At 48.8% G+C, this 12,396-nt stretch overlaps 4 protein-coding genes across 4 annotated transcripts; 2 read left to right on the forward strand and 2 right to left on the reverse strand.

The window, feature by feature from the left end:
- The first annotated feature begins 1,775 nt into the window (after nucleotides 1-1,775).
- On the forward strand, nucleotides 1,776-4,743 carry LOC9633988 (probable Xaa-Pro aminopeptidase P). Its single transcript, XM_024670445.1, has 13 exons — nucleotides 1,776-2,118; nucleotides 2,209-2,334; nucleotides 2,408-2,527; nucleotides 2,614-2,886; nucleotides 2,933-3,105; nucleotides 3,156-3,383; nucleotides 3,437-3,591; nucleotides 3,643-3,833; nucleotides 3,885-3,993; nucleotides 4,054-4,208; nucleotides 4,260-4,352; nucleotides 4,404-4,484; nucleotides 4,534-4,743. The coding sequence occupies exons 1-13, from the start codon at nucleotides 1,795-1,797 to the stop codon at nucleotides 4,603-4,605; spliced, it is 2,100 nt and encodes a 699-aa protein (XP_024526213.1). The 5' UTR covers nucleotides 1,776-1,794; the 3' UTR covers nucleotides 4,606-4,743.
- Nucleotides 4,744-4,765: 22 nt separating this feature from the next.
- On the reverse strand, nucleotides 4,766-6,922 carry LOC112344866 (pentatricopeptide repeat-containing protein At4g02750-like). Its single transcript, XM_024670396.1, has 2 exons — nucleotides 6,131-6,922; nucleotides 4,766-5,920 (listed from the first exon to the last, which is right to left on the reverse strand). Exons 1-2 carry the CDS (start codon nucleotides 6,920-6,922, stop codon nucleotides 4,766-4,768), a joined length of 1,947 nt encoding a protein of 648 aa, XP_024526164.1.
- Nucleotide 6,923: 1 nt separating this feature from the next.
- On the reverse strand, nucleotides 6,924-10,149 carry LOC9655356 (pseudouridylate synthase 7 homolog). The gene is made up of 20 exons (XM_024670446.1): nucleotides 10,063-10,149; nucleotides 9,924-10,002; nucleotides 9,656-9,859; nucleotides 9,365-9,600; nucleotides 9,234-9,306; nucleotides 9,133-9,189; nucleotides 8,987-9,066; nucleotides 8,860-8,922; nucleotides 8,726-8,813; nucleotides 8,573-8,675; nucleotides 8,397-8,497; nucleotides 8,267-8,340; nucleotides 8,145-8,209; nucleotides 7,930-8,093; nucleotides 7,817-7,884; nucleotides 7,700-7,760; nucleotides 7,610-7,647; nucleotides 7,489-7,557; nucleotides 7,232-7,436; nucleotides 6,924-7,178 (listed from the first exon to the last, which is right to left on the reverse strand). Exons 1-20 carry the CDS (start codon nucleotides 10,134-10,136, stop codon nucleotides 7,149-7,151), a joined length of 1,932 nt encoding a protein of 643 aa, XP_024526214.1. The 5' UTR covers nucleotides 10,137-10,149; the 3' UTR covers nucleotides 6,924-7,148.
- Nucleotides 10,150-10,601: 452 nt separating this feature from the next.
- LOC9655357 (ammonium transporter 3 member 1) lies at nucleotides 10,602-12,196 on the forward strand. The gene is made up of 3 exons (XM_002965394.1): nucleotides 10,602-11,237; nucleotides 11,296-11,581; nucleotides 11,658-12,196. The coding sequence occupies exons 1-3, from the start codon at nucleotides 10,602-10,604 to the stop codon at nucleotides 12,194-12,196; spliced, it is 1,461 nt and encodes a 486-aa protein (XP_002965440.1).
- The last annotated feature ends 200 nt before the right edge of the window (nucleotides 12,197-12,396 follow it).

A 12,396-nucleotide genomic window follows, 5' to 3' on the forward strand; every position in this document is an offset into this window, starting at 1 on the left:
ATTACATATGATTGAAGCTAATTCCAATTGTTTGTCTACTTTGTTGGTGTTAACAGGTTACACCTTGCCCAAAGATTGGATGATTCATGTCTATATGCCACCAATCCACTTAGATGACAGCATTTACCCCAATGCAGCAAAATTCAATCCATCCAGATTTGAAGTATGGTATTTTTCATGTTTATACTTAAACCAAACCTTTTATTTTAGGTTCCAGCTAAAACTGGCACATTTATTCCATTTGGCTATGGAGATAGAATATGCCCAGGAAGAGCATTAAGTCAGTTAGAGCAAATGATTTTCATGCACAGGCTTATCACAAAATACAGGTAAATTCTTTTGCTCCTCTTTTCTTGTCAACAAATTGTAATCTTTGATTGAAGATGGGAGCCTGTCAATCCAAACAGTAAAACAAACTACTGGCCAACGCCATCCGTGAAAGATGGATACCTCGTACATGCTATGTCCATTTAGTAAGAAAACAAGAAAATAAGCCTTAACTGATATTTAGGGTTACAAAAGAAGACCAAGTAAATTTTGCACAATAAGATGATTTCTATTCAAATTCCAAGAAGTCAATAAGATAAATCAAACGTGTTTTGGCATGCAGGTCTCGAACCTGTGTTCTATACTTTTGTTTTGGCCCATGCAGGTTTCCAACTTGCGGTTTTTAGCACCACGCTATGACCCACTGAGCTAATAGGCCTTTGTTCTGATTACAGGTTGTTAATGTTGACGCCTTCTCTCTCGCAGCGTCCAGCAAATCGGCCATGCATTCGTTTTGCTCCACTCCAGGACTCGTTCCATACCTGGAGCTCATCGGCTTCAGAAGCTCACGGCCCCTCTCCACGAGCCCGGCATGGCTACAAGCATCGTCACACTGTCCGCCAGGTCGTCCATCATCCCACCGAAGAGATGGAAAACCTCTCCCGGCGTGACTATATCCTGCCAGTAGCGACATCCAAGTTACCAAGTTCCTCTCTGGAAGCGAATCGAAATACCTCGTGAGCTCTGGACACCATCCAAGTACAAGTCCACGAGTTTGCTGCCGACCTGTGTCTCGCACTCTACGCAAGTATCAGCGTGGAAGGTAGGGTTTAGGGTTTAGGGTTGGTTTCGATCGAAACTCCGTCCCGGCAGGCTCCCAGTGCTGCGACGAACGAGGCCGAGTTCAGATGGCATCCTTCATGTCAAAGAGCTCGCAAGCCTTTTTCACCTTCACTATTTTTAACATATCCAAGCAATGGGGCAAACAAACGCGAGGGGCCACAGTCAGCGCAGCGGAGGAAGAACTTGGACTCTACCATTGTTGCAGCGATGGTGGGAGATCGAACCAAGTTGCTCCAGAAAACTCCTCCAAATCTGTAAAATGATCACAGTTGGTTAAATCAGGATCGAAGTGAAGGTCAAAGAAGAACCACAAAGAGAGTAGAAACACGGGAAAGGACAGAGCATTCCAGGACCACAGGAAAAGCTCCATGCTGCGAGAACTGCAGGAGTTTGACTTGTTTAAATTTGAAAGGTGGTGGTGACTTTTTCCAGTTTTTTAAAGTCTTATTTCTCTTTTTTTTTAATGGAAAATTTAAAGTATTATCCTGAGGACTCATCAGGACAGGAATATAATTCTGGCTGCACAATTGCCACATTTGGAGCATTAGGTCGGAGGATCGAAACCTCCCTCTTTTTCACCGAATCGTTTTCGTCCTTGGAATCGAGCTCCAGATCTGAGAGCTGGTTAAAAAATGGAGCTGAAGAAATTTTTGTTTAAGCTCTAGGGCTCCTCGCCCTCCCGCGATGGTGCCGCTCGGGAGCGCGCGATTGCTGAGGTGTTCGGTTCTCGCAGCTGCTGCCGCGCGCAGGGGCATTGGCGCCGGAATCAGACGCTCCTCTTCGATTTCCATGGCAATGCCGTCTCCAAGAGGAAATCTCACAGCATTGTGTTCGGGATCCAAGAATCCGGGTCCCGGGATCACGGCAGAGCCTTCGTCCGTCAGGAATGCGAGGAAGAATGTCAAGGACAAGGAATTTGTTCCTGATAAGAAGCTGGCGGATTTGAGGAAATTGATGAGCGAATCGGGTGTCCAAGCTTACATCGTGCCTTCGGAGGACGCTCACCAGGTACTTGCGTCTTCCTTGAGAATGAAAAAAACGACTCTAGGATTTTTTTTTCTTGTCATTTTTGTAAGTAGCTCACTGCTGCGTATGCAGAGTGAATTTATAGCCGAGTGCTTCACGCGACGAGCTTACATTTCAGGATTCACGGGAAGCGCAGGAACTGCTGTGATCACCTTGGAGAAGGCTGCGCTTTGGACGGATGGTCGATACTATCTTCAGGTAATTGATTCAACTTCATTCTTTTGCTTTCTTCCTGCACAGATTTCTCATTGTTTTTTCTGCTTCTGTGTAGGCTGAGAACCAACTTGGACCTGAATGGACGCTCATGAGAGGTGGCTCTGTTGGCGTGCCTTCATACAGTGAGTGGCTCAGGGACAATCTCTCTGCTGGTTCGGCTGTAGGCATTGATCCTGTAGGTGTCGAGACAATTTTTTTGAGCTACGGTTTTTCTTTTGCTTTTCTAAACCTCCGTTCTCATGTAATTATTGTCTTTAACAGTTTCTTGTCACCCACGAAGGTGCGGAGGAGCTCAGGCGAACCTTGTCAGCCAAAGAGATTCAACTCACTTTTGTCGATCGCAACTTGATTGATAAGATTTGGCTCGATGGGAGACCTTGTCCGCCCAAGTCTCCTCTGAGAGTGCACGATTTGATTTACGCTGGCGTTGATGTCGCAGGGAAGCTCTCGGATGCGAGAAAGAAACTTTCCGCAGCTGGTGCTACTGGCATCGTGATAACCATGCTCGATGAAGTTGCATGGCTGTTTAATCTTGTAAGTGAATGTCTATACTTTTCTCTTCTGAATTTTTATGTTCCAGCGTGGTGGCGATGTCCCTCATTCTCCAGTGGCTTATGCTTACGCGCTTGTTGACATGGATAAGGCAACTCTTTTCACTGATTTGTCAAAGGTGACGCCAGACGTTGAGATGCATCTGGAAAACTCTTCCGTGACCGTCAAAGAGTACTCCGCGCTCCTATCAACTATTCAAAGGTGTGCTATCATTTTGATGTTAGGGAGTTGCTAACGCAATGTTTTTTTAGATTAGCTGAGTCGGGCTCAAAATTGTGGCTAGATCCAACCAAAACCAACATGGCCATTGTGAATGCATTTTCGGAAGGATGTACGAGCTTTTATGCCAAAGCGGATGTCGACGGGAAAAATGGAATATCAGATGGACCGGCTGCATTACACAGACCATCGCCGCTATCTGTGCCGAAGGCCATAAAAAATGCTGCTGAGATGTCAGGGATGAAACAAGCACACTTGAGGTAAAAGTTCCGTGGTTTTCTTCGTAATTGTAACCGGATCTCTTTCCGAGCAGAGATGCTGCAGCACTGGTTGAGTTTTGGGCTTGGCTCGAAGTACAAATCGTTACTGAGAAAGCCAAGCTTACGGAGGTGGAAGTTGGCGATGAACTTTTCCGCTTTCGTTCCAAACAAGAAGGATTTCTAGAAACTAGCTTTGACACGATTTGCGGTTCGTATTTTTTACCATTGCAGAATTGTCGGCTCTTACCAGTCCTTACAGGATCGGGTGCAAACGGAGCCATTGTTCACTATAGGGCGGAAAGTGATACGTGTGCTTTAGTGGATGATGAGCACATGCTCTTGCTTGACAGTGGCGCGCAATATACAGATGGAACAACAGATATAACCAGGACTGTTCATTTTGGGGTGCCTACTGATTACCAGAAAGAGTGTTTTACGCGAGTTTTACAGGTACGCTCCGGATCATGTCTTGTCTTTTTAGCTGACTTGTTTGTATTTTAGGGGCACATATCGATTGATCAAGCAGTTTTCCCAGAGAATACTCCAGGTTTCGTACTTGACGTTCTGGCTCGTTCGTCCTTGTGGAGAATTGGACTTGACTATCGTCACGGTATTTTGTTCTCACCTGCAGTGAATCAAGTACTCTCTTGACTATGCAGTGGAAATATAGGAACTGGCCATGGAGTTGGCGCTGCTCTCAATGTCCATGAAGGTCCTCAAAGCATCAGTTTTCGGTTCGGAAACATGACTGCGTTGCAACCGGGAATGATAATCAGCAACGAGCCTGGTTACTACGAAGATCACAAGTTTGGAATTCGAATAGAGGTGAGACAGAAAATTTTCTCTTAACACTCTCTTTTGTCATTCTTTGTGCAGAATTTACTTCATGTTTGCGAGGTGGAGACACCAAACCGCTTTGGAGGAGTTTCCTATCTGGGATTTGAATGCCTGTCATTCGTTCCAATCCAGGTAATGCGACTCACATTCATCCAATCCCTCACTCCTCTGTTCTTCTTCCAGACAAAACTCATGGCCCTCCATCTCTTGTCCGACGAGGATATCTCTTGGGTGAACAAGTATCACGCTGCAGTCTGGGACAAGGTAAGCTTCCATAAGAAATTACCAGTGAAACCACTCTTTCATTCATCAGGTGTCTCCGCTTGTGAATGAGAGCGCTCGCGAGTGGCTAAAGCGAAATACTCTTCCTATCAAAAGAGCGTGAAAGGTAATCAATGTGAATCCTATTGTCTCATGGTAAACAGTATGTGAATCCTATTGTCTCATGGTGAACGGTAACTATTGTCACTCAATGTGAATCCTATTATGGAGATCACACAATGAACTTATCCTATTGTCTCAAGGTGTTAGCCATTGTCGTGATTTTATTCTGGAATATATCCTATTGTCTCAAGGTGAGCTATGGATTCCACGGCGATGACGCTCGACAAGATCACGTATGGCGCTCCACTCCGGGGTTCCAGTGACACCACATTCTCCGCCGCTCGAGCCCCCATGGCCAGATCTGGCTGGCTCTTGCAAGCGCCCAGCAGCGTCCTCCAATCCAGCCGCGATGGAAGAAAGGGCATGGAATCCATGAGATCTTGCGCGTCGCGGAGCTGCCCGGCGCGGCTGAGCGAATCGACAAGGCAGCTGTAGTGTTCTTTGCCCGGATCGAGGCCGAAATCCCCCGCGATGGAGAGGAAGAATCCCCTGGCCGATTCCACGAGACCAATGTGGTTGCAGGCGAGCATGACGCTAGCGAGCGTGGATCCATCGGGCTTGACACCTTCTACGAGCATCGCGTGGAAGAGATCGAGCGCGAGCTTTCGCCGCTCCACCGGCCCCGCGAGAGCGAAGGATTCGATCATCGTGTTCCAGGCGTGCGTGGAAGAGCGGTCGCTCAGCATCCACGGGAAGAGATCCATGGCCTCGGCAAGGAATCCATTGAGCGCGTACGAGGCGAGCAGCATCGAGCACGCGATGGCGTCCCACTGGGGCATCCGATCGAAGAGCTTCTTCACGTCGTGGATCCGCTGGCTCTGCGCGTAGCCCACGATCATGGCGGTCCAGGCGACGAGATCGCGGCAGGGGATGGAATCAAACATCGCGCGCGCCTCCTCGATCCTGCCCAGCTGCGAATTCCCCGAGAGGAGGCACGTCCACGCCATGGCGCTGTGGCGGGGCATCCTCTCCAGCCAGATCTTGGCCGACTCCATAGCCCCGCTCTGCACGATCGATTGGATCATCTCAAACCAGGATACCGCGTCCCTGCGAGGGATCCTCTCGAAGACCCAGGTGGAATCCTCGACGCTGGCACCGCACGACTGGAGCAAGAGATTCCAGGCGACGGTGTCTCGATCTGGCATGGAGGAGAACAAGCTCCAAACTCTCTGGGGATCCCCAGCCTGGGCATACGCTTGGAGCATCACGTTGGTGGAGACGAGCGACCATTTCGGGCATCGATCGAAGAAGCAGTGCTCTGCGTCCGCGATGGAGTCGCAGTAGAAGATTAAGGTGGTCCATGACACGGCATTCCTCTCGGGCATGGCTGCAAACACAGCCTTGGCCTCGTCAATATGCCCTTCTTGGGCATTTGCTGCAAGCATAGAAGTCCATGCTACCACATCTCGCTCGGGCATTTTGACAAAGATCTCTTTTGCCTCTCGGAACTTCTGTTTTGTGGTGTATCCATGGAACATTATATTCCAGAGAACCAAGTTTCGATCAAAGCCATGATCAAACATCACCTTTGCCTCGTCCAGATGCCCGTTCTGGGCATACGCTGCTACCATTGCCGAGAAGCTCACTAGATTCCCCCCGGGCATTTTATCAAACACCATCTTTGCAAAGATGACAAGCGCGTTTCCCGAGTAGGCCTGTAACATCGCTGTCCACGAAACAACGTTCTTCTCGCTCATCTCCTCGAACATTTTCCTCGCGGAGGCGAGCTCACCCACTTGGGCATATCCCGTGATCATCGTCGTGCACGAGACAACGCCGCGGTCTGGTGCTGTGAAGAACAATCGCTCGGCCTCGCCCAAATCTCCGTCCTGAACGCTGGCACCGATCATTAGATTCCAAGAGACTATGCTCCTCCCGGGCATCTTGTGGAAGACCAAGCGCCCCTCTTGGCCATGCCCATGCTGCACAAATCCCGACGCCAGAATCGTCCAAGACACCACATTCCTGGCGCTCATCCGATCGAAGCACTCCTTGGAGCGCGCCACCTGGCCGTTGCGATTGTAGGCCTGGATCAAAGCATTCCAGGAACTGATCGATGGCCTCGCGATCCCCTGGAACACCGCCCTCGCATCCTCGATCCGCCCATAGCGGCCATACATCTGGACCAGCGCATTGGCGAGGAACCTGTTGTGCCTGTGGAGCTCGCTCGCCCCAATCCATGCCTGGATCTCTCTGGCGCGCCGGAAATCCCTCGAATTCCCACACTGGAGAAGGCAGTCGATCGCCGCCTGGAGCTGCGGGCAGAGATCTTGAGCGCGGCGGCACGAGCAGCAAATTCTCGACAAGGCCTCGAGCATAAAATTCCAAGAGCCCTAACGGTTTTTTCAAGTAAGAATATCCGAGGAATAATCATCTCAAGAACCCTAAAAGGAATATCCCTGCGAATAATCCTATTTGTTGTGCTTGCAACGGCAACGAAGCAACGGACTCCAATCCAAGCGACACATCCAGATGCAGCAGCAGCAGCAGCAACAACAAAACAGAGAATCCTTGTCAATCACCATCTCTGTTGGGGAGCTCTTGCTACTGTGATAGCAGCTTATGCAAGGAGACCTGTGAATCGCAAAGCTCAGGAAAATTTTCTAGAAGGACCATGGCTAGCTTACCGAGGTAGACATTTTCATGACCTCTCTTATCGCCATTGTGGCATAGGCCGACGTTGGGAGAGTGAATTGCAGCTGCAATGCCAGAAGGCTGGGGCCTTGAGTGGAGTTTGCATCTTCTTCTGGAAGGCTAGTGCTAGGATCTTGGAGCAAATCCATGTCCGTTTTTGTCAGAGGATTCCGGGAGTCGCTGTACGAGGATAATCTCCTGGAACCGAAAGATGTGAGTTTTGGGACATTGAAGCAGCCGGACAAATTACCACTCGAAGTCGATAGGCTTCACGAGTAAGTTTCGATATGCTCCTGTCAAATACTCCACCGAGAACTCTCTACAAAAATTATCAAAAAGGAAGTAAACAAATGTTGGATCGAAACACATACTTCACGTTGTGTGTACAAGACTTCAAATCTATTGATTCCTGTAAGATGAAAGCGTTAGTTTGTACATGAAAACGTTGGAAACGAGCTAACCATTTTCGTGATTTTATTGTAGACATCGGCCACATCGTTTGATGGATAAACAGTGGTGGAACTGCCAAAAGAAATCAGTATCCGGAAGCAAAAAAGAAAACTCACAAGCATGCTCACCCGACTAAAGGCAAGACCACGTCGGTTATCGCATACTTTTTCAAGGCAATATCTTCCGCTGTGACATGCTAGAATGGTGTTAAAGCGGTAAGATTTTCCAGCAATCTGGTTACCTTTACTTTCTTCCGAGATGGGCGAGCGAGTTCCATGCGAGCGTCATCCTCTAGGACGTCCGTGTCTACAAGATCCTCAAGTTCCACATCATCTTTCCCGGCTTCTTTAGAAATCTCATCCTCTTGACAGTAGACGAGATCACCTTCCACAACAGCATCCACCCCTGTAAAAGCTACGTCTTTGACACCGTTTGAGAATGACAAAAGTGGATTACCATATTTTTGTATCCTCGCGCTTGCAGCGCTGTTCCACAAATAGCTTTGGTAGCTGTGGACGTACCTGTAGAACAAGCTTAAGAAAGATCACAAAACAAGTAGAAAGCTCTTGCAAACTTACATCATCCGCATTGGCCTGGGAATGTTTTGGATGGCCTGTAAGTAGTTTGCAGGATCCTTTTTCAAGCCAAGAAGCTGCGCCAACAAAGAACGAAACATGGATCAGGCCCGTCATAATCTTGACATCTTACAATGGCTCTTTCGGCAATCATATGGTGCGGCATGAGCTTTAAGGCCTCGGCAGGACCAGCAGTCTTGAAGATCTTACGAGATTCCTCAGCTGCTTGCTGCTGTGTAAACCGCGTTAAGGCACCAAAAGTTTTCGGTTAAAGCATTTAAAAAAAAATAGAAGAAAAAAAAAGGATATCTCCTTCTCTCTCTTGGAGTATCAGATCCACTGCGGTTTTCCAGTCACCTTGGAGCAGCTTGGCGCCTATAGCATGCGTCGGCACACCACAGCTTCCAAAACGCTGCAAAAATGTGAAGGTAGTACGTACTCTAGATCAAAGTCATCACATACCTGCAAGCCATAGTAGTTGATAAAACCAGAGTTCCCCATGCCCTCAGCTGCTTCCTTGATCGCATTCTCGGACTCTGCAACGACATCACTGCACGCAGTCCATTAGAGAATGCTTTCCATCGGTTAGAAATCACCGCAAAATCACGTTGAAGCGATTTCCAGAAAGCTCTCCAAGAACTAAGCCCTTCTCAACGTAGCTAAGAAAATTTAAAGAAAATAAAAAATGAAATTGGAAAGAATGTTAGAGAGAAAAAACAGTACCTAAAGTTTCCTAGCTTGATACCAAACAAGGATTTGTTAAGTGCTGCGAGTTGTGTTGCTGAATGCTTGTAAACAGTGACCTGGAAAAAAAATATTGCATTTTTTTTTTCTCCAAACTCTAATGGCGACTAAAAAGAAGTTCTTACCCGCTGCGTTGTTACTGCACGCTTATCTTTCGTCCCCGCAAAACCCATGTTCTTTGCCTGGTAAGAAACTTTAGAAAAACTAACAGTTACGCTCAGGTTACCTTTACGCCAATCTTCTGAGCTACAATCATCAAAGCCGACTGCGTAGTCTTGTTCTCTTTGTATAGGTAAAACCTTACAAGGAAAAGAAACCGAAGCTTGAGAAAAAGAACCAGGGAAGACAAAAACTCACTGGCAAAACTTGTGTCTATCAGCTGGCCAGTAGTTTCCTGCGCGACGATCAAACTTGTCACCGTCTTGTCTCTGTCGCTTCGATTCATAGCCTCGCTTTCCTTTCCAGCTTCGATTCCTTTTGCCAGCTCGATCGTCAGAAGCTGAGCCGCCACCGTATCTCACGCGAATGCGATTGTCCGCCACAGTATCAGTTATAAGCATCGGCATTCTCTCCCGAAAGAACGCGTGAACTTTCTGCAACACGAAGACCTTACTTTCATACAACAAGAAAGACAAGCAGCAAAGATACCGTGCGGCTGCCTTTATCCTCGTTTGGCGTGAGAGTTTCCACCAGTGCGTTTCCATCATCGGCCTGTTCCGGAGAAATCTTGTCAAGGAGCTGCTTGACAATACGAGCATTCTCCTCGCCGGCGAGTTCCTTGAAAGCATCGAGCTGTGCTTCGTATGAAGCCACGGAAAACTCCGCGGCAGCGGCCTCACTCCGGGTTTCATCCTGAAAGACGAAAGAGAAAAACGAAGCTAAACAGCCATGATCAAGAATGGAAACGTCAAAGGACCTCTGGTGGCGCTGTTAAGCTCGTCAATCGCACCACATTGCCATCGAGATCCACCTCGTTAACGATGAAGTCGGAGTACCTGAAAGAACGGAATGAAAGAATGCAACCATGGCTGGAGAGAGCGCGGCATTCTCCATACCTTTGCTTGAGAACAGCTCTAAAACCGGGGAAGGAATTCGCGAAGCACAAAATCCCAACATCCTTCTCCTCCATCGCACGACCTAACTAAAACCCTAACACTTAACAAACTTAAATTGTTCGAATCCTCTTCTTTTCCTGGAAGTATTTTGGTACTCTGTCCAAAAACAAAGATCTGCCACCTTAACGAAATGATATGTTGTCTTGAAACGAAAATCTCCTGAATAACACAAATTTCCATAAAGGTAGATGACAGAGATTTCTTTTAGGTCAATGTTTTTTCATATCCTGCGACAAAGTAGCCAGCTAGCGGATGTTTTCATGTCCAGCTGTGGACCACGCCCATCGCTGCGATCGCCAAAAACATCGTCAATCCCTTCCGCCATTGTCATTCTAGCCACTATAAACCACCACCTAAATCGCCCAATTCACTCTCCTCCCACTTCCATTATCAATCTCGAGCTTAGCCTCGAGCTTCTAGCGCTAGAGATCAGCGGTTGGTAGGATCCCGAGCTTTGCTAGAGCTCCAAATTGATCACCATGGCGGCCCGAACGACCCCAATCACGGCCGTCACCCCGGAATGGCTCGAGAAAGGTGACAACGCATGGCAGCTCATCTCCGCCACGCTCGTTGGCATGCAGAGCGTCCCGGGGCTCGTGATCCTCTACGGCAGCATCGTCAAGAAGAAGTGGGCCGTGAACTCGGCCTTCATGGCCCTGTACGCGTTCGCCGCCGTCTTGATCTGCTGGGTCTCCTTCGCGTACAAGATGTCTTTCGGGCACCAGCTCCTCCCCTTCTGGGGCAAAGCCGGGCCGGCGCTCGATCAGAAATTCCTCCTCCGCCAAGCCCATCTCTCCGCCACCGAGTACAAATTCCACAATGGAACGGTCGAAACTCAGATGGTGCAGCCTTTCTACCCCATGGCAACGATGGTGTTCTTCCAGTTCGTCTTCTCGGCGATTTGCTTGATCCTCATCGCAGGATCGCTGCTCGGGCGGATGAACATCCACGCGTGGATGCTGTTTGTGCCGCTCTGGCTCACGTTTTCGTACACGGTCGGGGCATTTAGCCTGTGGGGCGGCGGGTTTTTGTTCCAGTGGGGAGTTCTCGATTACTCTGGAGGGTATGTGATCCATCTCTCGTCAGGGGTGGCGGGATTTACAGCAGCATATTGGGTAATATCACTCTCGATCGATCACAAAGTTATTCTAAACTTCAGAGTTATTCGCGCAGGTTGGTCCAAGGCTGACAAAGGACCGCGAGAGATTTCCCCCAAACAATGTTCTTCTCATGTTGGGTGGCGCTGGATTGCTCTGGATGGGCTGGGCTGGATTCAACGGAGGAGATCCCTACGCCGCAAACATCGATGCATCGCTCGCGGTTCTAAACACAAACATCTGTGCCGCCGCAAGCCTGCTCGTCTGGACGGCTTTCGACACCATCTTCTTTGGCAAGCCGTCCGTAATTGGAGCGGTCCAAGGGATGATCACCGGGCTCGTTTGCATCACTCCTGGAGCTGGTGAGTATACAAATCAAGCATTTCTTATCCCCAATCTATACTCGATTAAATTGACAAACATTGTGTGAATTCCAAGGTCTCGTGCAAGGTTGGGCAGCGATTTGCATGGGGATTCTCTCCGGCAGCATTCCATGGTACACGATGATGGTCGTGCACAAGCGATCGCCCTTCCTTCAGAAAGTTGACGACACTCTGGCGGTTTTCCACACTCACGCGGTGGCGGGAACTCTCGGGGGATTTCTCACGGGTCTTTTCGCGCAGCCAACGGTGACGGGAATGTTTTCGTCAGTCCCGGGAACTCACGGGGCGTTCTACAACCACGACATTAGGGGAGCCATGCAGGTGGTGAAGCAGCTCGGAGGGGCGCTGTTTATCATCTCCTGGAACTTGGTGATGACCAGCATAATCTGCTGGGTGATCAGCAAGATCGTTCCTCTCCGGATGCCGGAAGAACACCTGATGATCGGGGACGACGCCGCGCACGGCGAGGAGGCTTACGCCCTGTGGGGCGATGGCGAGAAGTATGATTCGTCCAAGCATGGGCTCTACAACGAAGCCGTCGAGGCTGGAAATCGAGGAAGCTCGAGATACAACGAGCCGCCAGTTGCGGTTTGAGAATCAAGGTGATTCTTTTTCTTAGAGATTCTTGGAGATTCTTTGCAGAGAATTATTTTCTTTTTCCTTTTTCTTTCCGTCATATTTTGTTTGCTTTGGACGAGAGAGAGGCTTTCATGGAGCTGCATTTGTCAAAATTCTCTCCTGGTTCGGTGGCTCTTCGATTGTTGGGCCAATCTTTTGTCGCCAAGATAATAAAA

Source organism: Selaginella moellendorffii, unplaced genomic scaffold (assembly GCF_000143415.4).
Source record: "Selaginella moellendorffii unplaced genomic scaffold, v1.0 SELMOscaffold_6, whole genome shotgun sequence".
NCBI classification, from domain to species: domain Eukaryota; kingdom Viridiplantae; phylum Streptophyta; class Lycopodiopsida; order Selaginellales; family Selaginellaceae; genus Selaginella; species Selaginella moellendorffii.

Coding starts and splice junctions, on each gene's coding strand:
- LOC9633988 (XM_024670445.1), top strand. CDS start 1,795: ATGGTGCCGCTCGGGAGCGCGCGATTGCTGAGGTGTTCGGTTCTCGCA. Junction 2,335..2,407: donor ATGGTCGATACTATCTTCAG/GTAATTGATTCA, acceptor GCTTCTGTGTAG/GCTGAGAACCAACTTGGACC. Junction 3,106..3,155: donor CTCCTATCAACTATTCAAAG/GTGTGCTATCAT, acceptor ATGTTTTTTTAG/ATTAGCTGAGTCGGGCTCAA.
- LOC112344866 (XM_024670396.1), bottom strand. CDS start 6,922: ATGCTCGAGGCCTTGTCGAGAATTTGCTGCTCGTGCCGCCGCGCTCAA. Junction 5,921..6,130: donor GGCATCTGGACGAGGCAAAG/GTGATGTTTGAT, acceptor GCCATGCCCGAG/AGGAATGCCGTGTCATGGAC.
- LOC9655356 (XM_024670446.1), bottom strand. CDS start 10,136: ATGGAGGAGAAGGATGTTGGGATTTTGTGCTTCGCGAATTCCTTCCCC. Junction 9,190..9,233: donor CTCAGAAGATTGGCGTAAAG/GTAACCTGAGCG, acceptor GTTTCTTACCAG/GCAAAGAACATGGGTTTTGC. Junction 8,341..8,396: donor TGATTGCCGAAAGAGCCATT/GTAAGATGTCAA, acceptor TTGTTGGCGCAG/CTTCTTGGCTTGAAAAAGGA.
- LOC9655357 (XM_002965394.1), top strand. CDS start 10,602: ATGGCGGCCCGAACGACCCCAATCACGGCCGTCACCCCGGAATGGCTC. Junction 11,238..11,295: donor GATTTACAGCAGCATATTGG/GTAATATCACTC, acceptor TTATTCGCGCAG/GTTGGTCCAAGGCTGACAAA. Junction 11,582..11,657: donor TTGCATCACTCCTGGAGCTG/GTGAGTATACAA, acceptor GTGAATTCCAAG/GTCTCGTGCAAGGTTGGGCA.